The sequence below is a fragment of the Somniosus microcephalus genome, chromosome 1, assembly GCF_052327205.1.
Source record: "Somniosus microcephalus isolate GS21.2 chromosome 1, FLI_Smic_1.0, whole genome shotgun sequence".
In the NCBI taxonomy this organism is placed as follows: Eukaryota; Metazoa; Chordata; class Chondrichthyes; order Squaliformes; family Somniosidae; genus Somniosus; species Somniosus microcephalus.
In genome coordinates this window covers 390,462,083-390,475,849 of record NC_140987.1, presented here as the reverse complement: position 1 = coordinate 390,475,849, position 13,767 = coordinate 390,462,083, and the positions used below count along the sequence as shown (strand labels likewise).

General features: G+C 44.7%; 1 protein-coding gene across 2 annotated transcripts in view; it reads right to left on the bottom strand.

Moving 5' to 3' along the window:
• Positions 1–597: 597 nt before the first annotated feature.
• Positions 598–13,767, bottom strand: part of LOC147125086 (exocyst complex component 1-like) — a 189,892-nt gene continuing 176,722 nt past the window's right edge. For both annotated transcript variants that reach the window (XM_085997193.1, XM_085997183.1), the window contains 2 exons: positions 9,576–9,770; positions 598–6,939 (listed from right to left, as the gene is read on the bottom strand). In XM_085997193.1, the coding sequence (XP_085853319.1) occupies positions 6,787–6,939; positions 9,576–9,770 (348 nt within the window). In that variant the 3' untranslated portion in view covers positions 598–6,786. The remainder of the gene's footprint in view (positions 6,940–9,575; positions 9,771–13,767) is intronic.

Here is a 13,767-nt window from a genome sequence, read left to right as displayed (position 1 = left end):
ACACCTCCTTTAACCCCTCTCCACTGCTCCCTCCACCCTCAAAGACAAGTGCAAGAGCACATGGATTTCTTTATCACCAAGATAAATGCTATCCATTCAGCTTTGACCAAGCTTTTGGTTACTCCTCCTAATCTTTTCTTCTTTTCTCAGTATCCATTTTTCCTTATGCCTCTGTGCAACACCTTGGGACGTTTTTCTACATTAAAGAGGGTCAAGTTGTTACTGTTGTTCAGGTCAAAGGAGGGGAACTGGAAGGTTACATCTTCCTGCTAGTCCTGCCTCCTCTTCTGACATTGGCATGGGAAAGTGGGTGTAGATGCAAGCATTTTTTTTGAAGTTGAAAGAAGTTCTGGTCGAAACCAGATCCCACCCAAATTCCAAACCCCCTGCCTGGCTTATAATCTTGTAGTGCCCTCCTAGGCCCAGAAATTTCAAGCCCATTGTTTCGGGTTTGCAACTCAAAATATTATAGGACATCCTGCAATGAAGAACCAAATAAGGCATACATATCAGTACAATTTCCTTTCTTTCCCAAACAGTATTATCTTCAGGCGCTGGAAATTTCTTATGGAACACATGTATAAACTACTAAACTCATTAACTGTAACAAATTTTTTTATTTAACAAATACATATTAGATTGCAACAACTGGAAGGAAAAAAATCTTTTAGAATGTAAATAGTTCAAAAAGTATCAGTGTGGTTCAGGATTTTGACAGTACAGCAGGTTTTCTCTATTTGAACTAGGTGGGATTGTGAGTTGTGAGGAGGATGCAAACAGGCTTCAAGCCGATTTAGACAAGTTGAGTGAGTGGGCAAATACATGGCAGATGCAGTATAACGTGGATAAATGTGAAGTTATCCACTTCGGTAGGAAAAACAGAAAGGCAGAGTATTATTTAAATGGTGATAGATTTTGAAATGTTGATGTACAGAGGGGCTTGGGTGTCCTTATACACCAGTCACTGAAAGCAAACATGCAGGTGCAGCAAGCAGTTAGGAAGGTAAATGATATATTGGCCTTCATTGCAAGAGGATTTGAGTACAGGAGCAAGGATGTCTTACTACAGTTATACAGGGCCTTGGTGAGACCACACCTGGAAAGGATATACTTGCCATAGAGGGAGTGCAGCGAAGGTTCACCAGACTGATTCCTGGGATGGGAGGACTGTCATATGAGGAGAGATTGGGTCGACTAGGCCTGTATTCACTAGAGTTTAGAAGAATGAGAGGGGATCTCATTGAAACATATAAAATTCTGACAGGGCTAGACAGGCTGGATGCAGAGAGGATGTTTCCCCTGGCTGGGGGGTCTAGAATGAGGGGTCAGTCTCAGGATACAGGGTAGGACATTTAGGACTGAGATGAGGAGAAATTTCTTTACTCAGAGGGTGGTGAACCTGTGGAATTCTCTACCACAGAAGGCTGTGGAGTCCAAGTCACTGAATATATTTAAGAAGGAGATAGGTAGATTTCTAGACACAAAAGGCAGCAAGGGGTATGGGGAGCAGGAATATGGTATTGAGATAGAGGATCAGCCATTATCATATTGAATGGTGGAGCAGGCTCGAAGGGCAGAATGGACTACTCCTGCTCCTATTTTTCTATGTTTCTATGAAATGTATTTCTGAATACTGGGCCCAAAATGCACTGGCTGACCCAAGTACTGGGATGTACCCCAAAGTTTGTAGGTTCAGGCAGAGGAAAGGTGGGCCTTTGGCATCTGATGGTTACCTCCACCATCAGGAGAAGCTTCATAATGAGGTGTAAGTAGCCAGCCTTGGTCGGGAAAAAAAGGAAGATGCCAGCCTTCATGTCCATGGGAACAAAATGAGGGAGCTCCCTTTGTAAGGGAGCTGCTCCTATTTAAAAAAAAAGTGACCATCATCTTTGGAGTCAAGGTGCCAACCCAGCTTAGATTCCAGATCTCTCCTGGCAGTAATTTGTGCTGGGACTTGAGGCCGGTATGCCCTTGCTTCTCCCTTGGTGTGTCAGCCTTTGATTTTATGCTGGGTCCCCTGTAGGCTGAGGTGTCTACAGGAACTTCTACAGTTAGTGGGAGAGCAATAGTGATAGGGGATTTTATCGTAAGGGGAACAGATAGATGTTTCTGTGGCCGCAGATGTGACTCCAGGATGGTATGTTGCCTCCCTGGTGCCAGGGTCAAGGATGTCACTAAATGGCTGCAGGGCATTCTGAAGGGGGAGGACGAACAGTCAGAGGTCGTGGTTCACACTGATACCAACGACATGGGTAGAAAGAGGGATGAGGTGCTGCAACAAGAATTTAGGGAGCTAGGTAGCAGATTAAAAAGCAGGACCTCAAAGGTTGTAATCTCTGGATTACTCACGGTGCCATATGCTAGTGAGTATAGGAATAGGAGGATAGAGCAGATGAATGCGTGGCTAAAGAGTTGGTGCAGGGGGGAGGGCTTTAGTTTCCTGGATCATTGGGTCTATTTTTGGGGAAGGTGGGACCTGTACAAGTCGGACGGGTTGCAGCTGAACCGGAACGGGACCAAAATCCTTGCGGGGAGGTTTGCTAGTACTGTTGGGGGGGGGGGGGGTTTAAACTAACTTGGTAGGGGGATGGGATACAGAGTGGAGCTATAGTAGGGGGTGATGCACAGCCAAATATAGAGGAAAAAACAAGTCAGCCTGGAAGGTAGAGCAAATATGTAACAGCACAAGGGAGTATGGCAAGGCTGGATGGCATTTATTTTAATGCAAGGAGTCTTGCGAGTAAGTCAGATGAATTGAAGGTGTTGATGAACACATGGGAGTATGAAATTGTTCCTATCACAGAGACATGGTTGAGGGAGGGGCAGGACTGGCAGCTCAATATTCCGGGGTATAGAATCTTCAGGCGAGACAGAGGGGGGTGTAAAAGAGAAGGGGGTGTCGCAATATTAATCAAGGAGTCAATTACTGCTGTAAGGAGGGATGATATCTTAGCAGGTTCCTCTAATGATGCCATATGGGTAGAATGTAAAAACAAAAAGGGGGCAAGCACTTTGCTGGGAGCGTACTATAGGCACCCAAACAGTCAGGGGGAGATAGAGGAACAGATATGTAGGCAAATCTCAGAAGCGTAGAAGTAATAGGGTAATAATAGTAGGGGATTTCAACTTCCCCAATTTTAACTGGGATAGTCAGAGTGTGAAAGGCTTAGAGGGTGCGGAATTCTTAAAGTGCATCCAGGAGAGCTTTTTGAGCCAGCATGTAGAGTCCAACAAGAGAGGGGGCGGTACTGGACCTAATTCTAGGGAATGTAGCCGGGCAAGTGGTAGAAGTGTCAGTAGGAGAGCATTTTGGTGACAGTGACCATAATTCGGTGAGATTTAAGATAGTCATGGAAAAGGACAAAGATGGACCGGAAATAAAGGTTCTAAATTGGGGGAAGGCCGATTTTAATATGATATGGCAGGATCTGGCCAAAGTGAACTGGGATCAGCTACTTGTAGGAAAATTCACATCAGAGCAGTGGGAGTCTTTCAGAAAGGAAATAGAGTACAACGCCAGCATGTTCCTGTAAGGGTCAAGGGTGGGACCAACAAGCCCAGGGAACCCTGGGTGTCAAGGGATATACAAGAATGGATTAGGAAAAAAAGGGAGGCTTTTGGCAGATACAAAGGACTAAAAACAGTGGAAGCCCTAGAGGAGTATAGAAAGTGCAGGGGGGTACTTAGAAAAGAAATTAGGAGAGCGAAGAGGGGGCATGAAAAAACTGGCTGGCAAAATAAAGGAAAATCCCAAGGTGTTTTATAAGTATATTAAGGGCAAGAGGATAACCAGGGAAAGAGTAGGGCCCATTAGGGACCAAAGTGGCGATGTGTGCAGAGCCGGAAGATGTAGGTGAGGTTTTAAATGAATATTTTGCATCTGTGTTCACTATGGAGAAGGACGATGTAGGCATAGAAATCAGGCAGGGGGATTGTGATATGCTTGAACAAATTAGTATTGAGAGGGAGGAGGTACTAACGGTTTTAGCGGGCTTAAAAGTGGATAATTCCCCAGGCCCAGACGAGATGTATCCCAGGCTGCTGTGTGAGGCAAGGGAGGAGATTGCATGGGCTCTGACACAAATTTTCAGAACCTCTCTGGCCACAAGGGAGGTGCCAGAGGACTGGAGGACAGCTAACGTGGTACCTTTATTCAAGAAGGGTAGTAGGGATAAACCAGGGAATTACAGGCCAGTGAGCCTAACATCAGCGGTAGGGAAATTATTGGAAAAAATTCTGAGGGCCAGAATTAGTCTCCACTTGGAGAGGCAAGGATTAATCAAGGATAGTCAGCATGGCTTTGTCAGTGGGAGATCATGTCTGACCAATTTGATTGAATTTTTTGAGGGGGTGACTAGGTGTGTGGATGAGGGTAGTGCAGTTGATGTGGTCTACATGGACTTCAGTAAGGCTTTTGACAAAGTCCCGCATGGGAGACTGGTCAAGAAGGTAAGAGCCCATGGGATCCAGGGCAATTTGGCACATTGAATCCAAAATTGGTTTAGTGGCAGGAGGCAGAGGGTGATGGTCGAAGGTTGTTTTTGTGACTGGAAGCCTGTGTCCTGTGGTGGGTCCTTTGCTGTTTGTAGTGTACATTAATGATATAGATAAGAATGTAGGAGGTATGATCAGTAAGTTTGTAGATGACACGAAAATTGGTGGAGTGGTAAATAGCGAGGAGGGAAGCCTCAGGCTACAGGGCAATATAGACGGGTTGGTCAGATGGGCAGAACAGTGGCAAATGGGATTTAACCCTGAAAAGTGTGAGGTGATGCATTTTGGGAGGACTAACAAGGCAAGGGAATACACAATGAATGGTAGGACCCTAGGAAGGACAGAGGATCAGAGGGACCTTGGTGTGCATGTACATAGATCCCTGAAGGCAGCAGGACAGGTAGATAAGGTGGTTAAAAAGGCATATGGGATACTTGTCTTCATTAGCCGAGGCATAGAATATAAGAGCAGGGAGATTATGATGGAGCAGTACAAAACACTAGTTAGGCCACAGCTGGAATACTGTGTGCAGTTCTGGTCGCCACACTATAGGAAGGATGTGATTGCATTGGAGAGGGTGCAGAGGAGATTCACCAGGATGTTACCTGGGCTGGAGCGCTTCAGCTATGAAGAGAGACTGGACAGGCTGGGGTTGTTATCCTTAGAGCAGAGAAGGCTGAGGGGGGGACTTGATTGAGGTGTACAAAATTATGAGGGGCATAGATAGGGTAGATAGAAAGGAACTTTTCCCCTTAGTACAGGGGTCAATAACCAGGGCGCTTAGTTTCAAGGTAAGGGGCAGGAGGTTTAGAGGGGATTTGAGGGAAAACTTTTTCACCCAGAGGGTGGTTGGAATCTGGAACTCACTGCCTGAAAGGGTGGTACAGGCAGGAACCCTCACAACATTCAAGAAGCATTTAGATGAGCACTTGAAACGCCATAGCATACAAGGCTACGAACCAAGTGCTGGAAAATGGGATTAGAATAGACAGGGCTTGATGGTTGGTGTGGACACGATGGGCTGAAGGGCCTCTTTCTGTGCTGTACAACTCTATGGCCTAGAAATTCAGTGGGCTGCGCCACCAGTTAGCGCCTAAAGAGGGCACTCAATGGCCTTAGCGCCACTGGCCGCGCCTCTCGCGATATTTAGCGGGGCGCTAATGACGTCATCGGTGTGCGCAGCGCCCTGCTACCGCCCCGATCGCGATATTTGGTCGCGCCCGCCTCTGTAACGCCGATCGCAAATCGCGCCCGGTTCACGGGGCCTACCTGTGGCGGTAGTGGCGCAAATTAAGGTGGAGGTGCGGGGCGGCCATTTTTTCGGTGGCCGCCTGCCAGCACCTCTGTCCCTGGCCTCCTGATCCCCTCCCTCTGGGCAGTGCCTCGAGAGCCAGGCACTTCTCCTCGGTGCCGGGCTCTTTTGCCGGCACTCGCGAACGGTCATCGCGCTGGTGCAGGCCCCTCCCCCTTAAGGGGAGGAAGGCCTGCAGTACCGCAGTGTGTGGCGCTGCGGCACGTTGCGCTGTGATTTTTAGTTTCAGCGCCCCAAGAGGGATGCGGGGCGCCTCGATCAGCGCCCCGCGTCCCTCTTGGGGCGCTCAAGCTGAATTTCCGGCGGGCGCAACTGCTCCGTTCGCAGCGGTAATTCCGGCGCCCAGGCGAGCTTGGCACCCCGTTTGGGGCTCCACCGAATTTCTAGGCCCATGACTCCCACCCTCGGTCCTGCTTCCTTCGGCACAGGTGCTCAAATTAGGGGCGGAACCACATACTAGGCTACTAAGGAACTTCCAGAAGCAACAACAACCTGGCACAGCTAGGTGTCTGCCATTTTCTGGGGTGGGGCAGGGGGTTCACTGGTGTCCCAAGTGGGAGACCATCAGAACCCCAAAAAGTTTCATCCCCATTGTATTTAAGCAACCAATACTGATTTTAAATGGATTAATGTCTCTGCTAAGAGAGGAATTTCAGACAACTGCCAGTATTCAACAGTGTAATTTCAGAGCCATGGTGCCCTTAGCTACTATGATGCTTTATAGATTTGCAAGGATTGATTTTGCACTTTTAAGTGATCACCAAAAAGAAATCCTCAAGGAAGTTGTTTTGTAATAATTAAAAATGATTACATTAGGCTGGTGTTCTGATTTTAGTTAGGTAAAATCTCAACTTTGGTTCGGCATAACTTGAAAGTCTGCATAACTAAACATGTATAAGTGAAAGATTCCAATTCTATTATGACATTTTGACCCATTTAAGTTTGAATAGGAGTTGTATAAAATATTAACCAGTTTATTGTTAGTTTGACTTTGTTATATCCAAGAAATACTGCAGAATATCCTCTATACTGAAGTTCATGGTTATGCCAGAGCCAGGGTAACACCGAGCGATCATTTCTTCAAACTCCTTGTACTGGCGAACAAACTCTCCTTGCATAGTACACCACACTACCTGTAAAATTAATAAGTTATGCATTTAGGCATCCTGTCTCTTCTGGGGCCACTGTCGAAACCATATGGTGGTTTCATTGAATAAGCAGTGGCCCTTAATAATCACATAGGTGCCTTTTTCACTATTCATAAATACAATTTATTCCACTCTAAGAAAAATAAAGTAAAATAGGGATAGAGGAGAGAACAAAGGCCTGGAGTTTCCGCTCAGTTGCGCTGTTTTTTTCAGCGCAATTCGCCCAAAATCAGTGAAACTAGCGCAAAGGGTCACGGAATTTTGGTGCAAATTACGTTCAGCGCAAACTGAGTTTCGGCAATCTCGTGCTAATTTTAAAAACACTGCACTAGAAGTGAGCACCGCCCACAAAACTGGCCACTCCCCTAGATCAAATTAATCACCATTGGGAGTTTCCGCTAATTGCGCTTGTTTGCAGGCCTTCAAGGAGGCTCTAAAAATCGGGCGCAAGAACACTAATAGGCACGTTTTAAAAGCTGTTGAATATATTTTTATTTAAATTTACTAACGAGCTAACTACTGTAGCCCAATATAACTAGCAAATGGTTCTGTATATTTTTGTAAAGTTATTTTCAGTTATTTAAGATCAGGTTAGTCACAGGTAGTGGACCAGACAGTCTGATTAAAATGCTTATTTTTTGTAATAAACCCATTTTCAGCTGTAATCAAACTGCACCAAGTTACCACTCTGAAATGTATCAAGGAGTATTTTTTAAAAGCAAAACTGTAAAAAAAAATTACACTCCAAAAGCTGCCTGGTTCATGGCAGATTTTGCATTCGCTGATATGCAAATGAGTTTGAGCAGAAACTTGAGGGGAAAAAAAACACTTCTCAAAACTAGAGTAATTTTGTCGATTACGCCCAAGCGGAAACCCAGTGTTTTATACATGTATTAATGATCCATTATTCTCTCTTTACTGATTTGAAGATTTATGGGGGAAAAATTCGTTAGTGACCATTTTGGATTTTCCTTGAGCTAACTGGTCGTAGAACTCAATATATTATGACAAGAAGTTAATGCATTTTCCCTGACCTAAGTCTTAAAATCTGCATTGTTGTAAGACACAAAACATTGCAATGACATTTTAAAACTATCAGGAGGACTAAATTCGGTTGACTTGCGCCTCCCGTTAGTGCCCTAAGAGGGGTGCTGGCTGTTCTCCGTGAGCCCAGCACTCCTCTTGAGTGCCGGGCTCGTTTGCCGGCACTCCCAATCCCTGGTGGCCCAGCTGGGCGCCGGGATGTGCTGCACCAGGCCCCTCCCCTTTAAGGAGAGGAAGGCCTGCAGTACCGCGGTGCGACGTGCTGCAACGCCGCAGTTTTGGCTCGCAGCACTGTTTTGGCGCTTCCAGTAGCGCCCCTCCTCCCTCTCGGGGCACTACCTGGGAAAATTGGCCGTGAGGGCGCTAACTTTTTCTGGGCGCTAAAATTAGCACCCCGGCGAAGCTACCGAATTTTTACCCCCAAATGTCTACTTTGAATATAGTTTGTATGTGCACCCTATTATAGCCTTGTACTTAGTTGTGGAGGATTTAACATTTGAGATACAAGCTATTGTTCAGAGAACACAAAAGAGTGCACAATATTAAGCAGACAGAAAACAGACAGAAATCTTTTATCTAGCAGTGAGTTACCAGTTAGTTCTCTTCCAATAAACCTACTAATTAACCCATATTTGTATTCTGTGCCAGCCTGTACCTTGTGTGAGTGCATTCCAATACAGCATGCATACAGTTTCTGGTGGCACTGTTGTTTCTGAGTGCACCTTTCATTTATGTGCCACAGTGCAAGCTATTCATGGGTCCCATAAAAATGTGTCTTACAGTTTTTCAGCAGTAAAAGTATAGCAAAGGGGGAAAGGCATCTCCATGTCTTGTATTAAAAGTTTCTGAGGGTACTTAACGTTTAATTTGTGTCATATGTTTTGTGCCGCAATAGTAGTAATGTGTGGAGAATAGGGTACACTTACTTTGGCACCCAAACTTCTCCTCATTTGCTCATAGGACTCTATGCACCTGGGAGATTATATTCAATTTATGTGCTACATCTATTCAGGCAGTTTGCATCTCTGATTCTACAGGAAGATGCCTTTCCTTTGCTGCATCTACAGCAGCAGGGCTTCCAAAGGTATTCTCCATAACCATGAGTCTTCCTATAATTCCTACATGTACACTCCAGGGCACATGTTTACAAACTCTGGAAACAGCAATCATTAGTTGTTGTACAGGCAAAACAGCTTTGTAACCCCTTTAAGATTGAACAGTTGTCATTTAAGGGCTACTGCCTGAATTTGTCCTACCCATCCTGCTGCTGGCTAGGCTCCCTGCACTCACTTTGTTTTTGTATAATACATATTAAAATTAGAATGGTACCTTAACCTCAGAAAAACCGGCAAGGCTAGCCCTCACTGTTGCTGGCACTGAGGTATCTGATCCATGCATGGGCACAAATTCAATTTGAAAAATTTATGGCTGTAATGTTGTTAGATATTCTACTTTTAATAGCAGTTCTATGAATTGTACCAGTCACTAAAAAGCCACAGCAGAGTCATCCTACTTATTGCATTACTGGGCTCACTTGCAGGATTTCAGTTTTGATTTTCCACTTAACTCCCATTTACCTGTAGCAGGTTTCCTTCTTCACTTAGATGCTTGATGACTTTTTTGTAGAGGTTTTCCAGAGCCTTCTTCACCTCTTTACCTTGATATTTCTCAATCACCTTCCTCAGCTCCTGTTTGCTGAATGCCAGTTGATAGCTAACTTCATCCTCTTTTACACCCTGTGCAATACGAGCCTTAACCCCATCAAAGAAGGTCTGTAAATTAAAAATATATCAGATCTACGATCAATCGAACTTCTCAATACAAACAGCTTTATGCTGTCAAAACAGTTGAGAGAAACATATTAGAGAATTCAACAAATATTTCAACAAAGAGAAAGTATGCTTAATCCTATTGATTTTCAAAATGATCAGATTTGAATTTTTAATGTGACATGTAAAGTTGTGGTCAGGTCACAAACAATTAAAATATTTCTCTGTTTAAGAGGCATCTACCTGTCACTACCCAATTGACATCCATCCACCAGTAATCCACACCAGAATATGGAGGCACAGGCGCATAATGCCTCTAGACTTCAGTTTACCTGGGAAGCCATCACGGAGTTATGCCACATGCTGCAACCAGACTTGCAGCCAAACTCCATGATAGGCACAGTTGTGTCAATTAAAATTTTCAAGACTTTTTTTATTCAATCACGGGATGTGGGCTTCACTGGCAAGGCCAGCATTTATTGCCCATCCCTAATTGCCCTTGAGAAAGTGGTGGTGAGCCACCTTCTTGAACCGTTGCAGTCCGTGTGATGAAGGTACTCCCACAGTGCTGTTAGGGAGGGAGTTCCAGGATTTTGACCCAGCGACGATGAAGGAACGATGATATATTTCCAAGTCAGGATGGTGTGTGACTTGGGAGGGGAGCTTGCAGGCGGTGGTGTTCCCATGAGCCTGCTGCTCTTGTCCTTCTAGGTGGTAAAGTTTGCGGTTTGGGAGGTGCTGTCGAAGAAGCCTTGGTGGGTTGCTGCAGTGCATCTTGTAAATGGTACACACTGCAGTCACATTGCGCCGGTGATGGGGAGAGTGAATGTTTAAGGTGGTGGATGGGCTGCCAATCAAACGGGCTGGTCTGTCTTGGATGCTGTCGAGCTTTTTGAGTGTTGTTGGAGCTGCACTCATCCAGGCAAGTGGAGGTTATTCCATCACACTCCTGACTTGTGCCTTGTAGATGGTGGAAAGGCTTTGGGGAGTCAGGAGGTGAATCACTTGCTGCAGAATACCTAGCTTCTGACCTGCTCTTGTAGCCACAGTATTTATGTCGGTTGGTCTAGTTAAGTTTCTGGTCAGTGGTGACCCCCAAGATATTGATGGTGGGGGATTCGATGATGGTAATGCCACTGAATGTCAAGGGGAGGTGGTTAGACTCTCTCTTGTTGGAGATAGTCAGCGCCTGGCACTTGTGTGGCACAAATGTTACTTACCACTTATCAGCCCAAACGTAAATGTTGTCCAGGACTTGCTGCATGTGGGCACAGAATGTTTCATTATCTGAGGAGTTGTGAATGGAACTGAACACTGTACAATCATCAGCAAACATCCCCATTTCTGACCTTATGATGGAGGGAAGGTCATTGATGAAACAGCTGAAGATGTTTGGACCTAGTACACTGCTCTGAGGAACTCCTGCAGTGAAGTCCTGGGGCTGAGATAATTGGCCTCCAACAACTACAACCATCAAACTTTGTGCTAGGTATGACTCCAGCCAGTGGAGAGTTTTCCCCTGAAACCCACCGACTTCAATTTTACTAGAGTTCCTTGATGCCACACTCGGCTGCCTTGATATTAAGGGCAGTCACTCTCACCTCACCTCTGGAATTCAGCTCTTTTGTCCATGTTTGGACCAAGGCTGTAATGAAGTCTGGAGCCCAGTGGTCCTGGCGGAACCCAAACTGAGCATCGGTGAGCAGGTTATTGGTGAGCAAGTGCCACTTGATAGCTTGATTCCATCACTTTGCCGATAATTGAGAGTAGGCTGATGGGGCGGTAATTGGTCAGATTGGATTTGTCATGCTTTTTGTGGACAGGACATACCTGGGCAATTTTCCATTTTGTCGGGTAGATACAAGTGTTGTAGCTGTACTGGAACAGCTTGGCTAGAGGCACAGCAAGTTCTAGAGCACAAGTATTCAGCACTGCAGCCGGGATGTTGTCAGGGCTCATAGCCTTTACTGTATCCAGTGCGCTCGGCTGTTTCTTGATATCACGTGGAGTGAATCAAAGAGTGGAGTGAATCGAACTGAGATCGATAAGAATTTGTCAGGTAAGGGTATCAAGAGATATGGATCAAAGGCGAGTAAATAGAGTTGAGGTGCAGATCAGCCATTAGCTGAATGAATGGTGCAACGGGCTCGAGGGACCGAATGTCCTACTCTTGTTCCTATGTTGAAAATGAACCACTGTTTTAACAGCCTTGATACCTTTACCATGCCCTCTGCACATATTCCTTCATCTGCAATGTTCTTCCATTTTAAGACCACTCGCAAATCTGCCACTAATGCAATCTTATGAAACCTTCTCCCAAACTATGCCAAGAACACACTCTACAAAAAAATAGTGCAGCAAATTTTAATCTCCAAACATTGTGTGCATGTATCTAATATTTTCTAACATGTTGCCCTTGGTGACTGCGAAGTATGTCCTCCTGACCTTGATTTGGTACTTTACCTAGGTATTACCTCAATAGCAGATGTGTATGATATGGCTGGCTGCAGTATGTCAATAGAAGCCTCTTGGGATTCAGGTGGTCCTCGCCTCATGGCAGCCGACTCTTGAGATGGACTTGCCGTGTGACGGAATAAGCCATATTCCAAGAGATACACCATAGTATGAACAGATTTCTGACATTATTAATACATGATATATTGGGTTTAAAAATCTAAAGCCTCGGCGACACAAGCTGTGTCAAAACAGGCTTCTGAAATGGGTTGGTTTGATAACACAAGCTGTAAAAACCACACAAGCTTTGAAATGGGAATTGATTGTTAATGCTAAGACAAAGGCCCGATTGAAATAGCAGTTTGGCGCTTCCAAAAGGTCTGGAGTTTGGGAGAAACACAATGGAATGACCCAAGTAAAGTGTTAAAAGCTAACACTCAGGGAAACAGAAACTGAATATTAAAAGAGGCATGTGCCTTTGAAAAGATGACATCAAGTAAAAGAAACTTTGAAGATATGACTTCAATAGATGCACCAAGCAATTACATTGTTTATGTATTGAACTTGGAGCAGTTAGGAGTCATGACGTCTGCTAAAACCAGTTAAGCCAATATTAAGAATTGAATGAAAGCTCTTCGATAAGAATGGCATCAAAGATGTAGCCATTTTATGATAACTATTGAACACTAAAGGTAGAGACAGAAGTCTGAGGCTTGGCAGCTGAGATGGCAATAAGAATAGAAAGAAGTCAACACAAAGAATGAATAAAGATAATTAGCTTACATCAGCAGAAAACTTCAAAGAATAAACCACTAAAAAAAGTATAAAAGATAGGATTTTCAAATGGGAAAACAGAAGTCGCTGGAGACGGGCAAGCGATTCTCGGCTTCAGAACCACTCTGTAAGCCTACAACTTTGAGTCTCGGGTAATCAAGGTATTTGATTTTGGTGGATATTCTGGATTAAGAATAAGTAGAAGTGTGGAAATTTAACGGAGTTAAGATTTGAGAATTAGGATCTCTGATAAGAAATGTAAGCTACAGGAAACTTTGTGTTATCCGGAGGCTAAATGTCCGGCAAGCTCGAGCCACCGGCAAAAATCAGGAGCCGTTTTGTTAGGTTTTTTTTTCTTCTCGTGGCTTTTTTTCCCCAACATTCAGGCTCCGCAAAGTCTCTGTAGCTTAGCAACAGCTTCAGAGAGACGCTTCCAAGGTACGGGCTGACTGTTTAGAAGCTGTTGCTAAGCAACAGTGTTTGTTGTCAGATACGGAGATGAAAAGCTCCATATGCTTCAACATTAATGCTGGTGTGTCCGGCAGTTTTGAGGGAACGGCAACAGCTCGGTCCCGTCGGTGCCGGATAGCACAAAGTTTCCTATATTTGTATTTTGAATTGTTAATGTTGCGACTGACTCAACAGCTGTTAAATGAATGTCGGCTCTTAAATAAATCTATATATTTTTAGAATTGTCTTACAGAGTGTTTCTGTATCAATCTCGTGAACCCAATTTCTGTACACTCTTTTGTAAGGAGTTGCAGAATTCTGG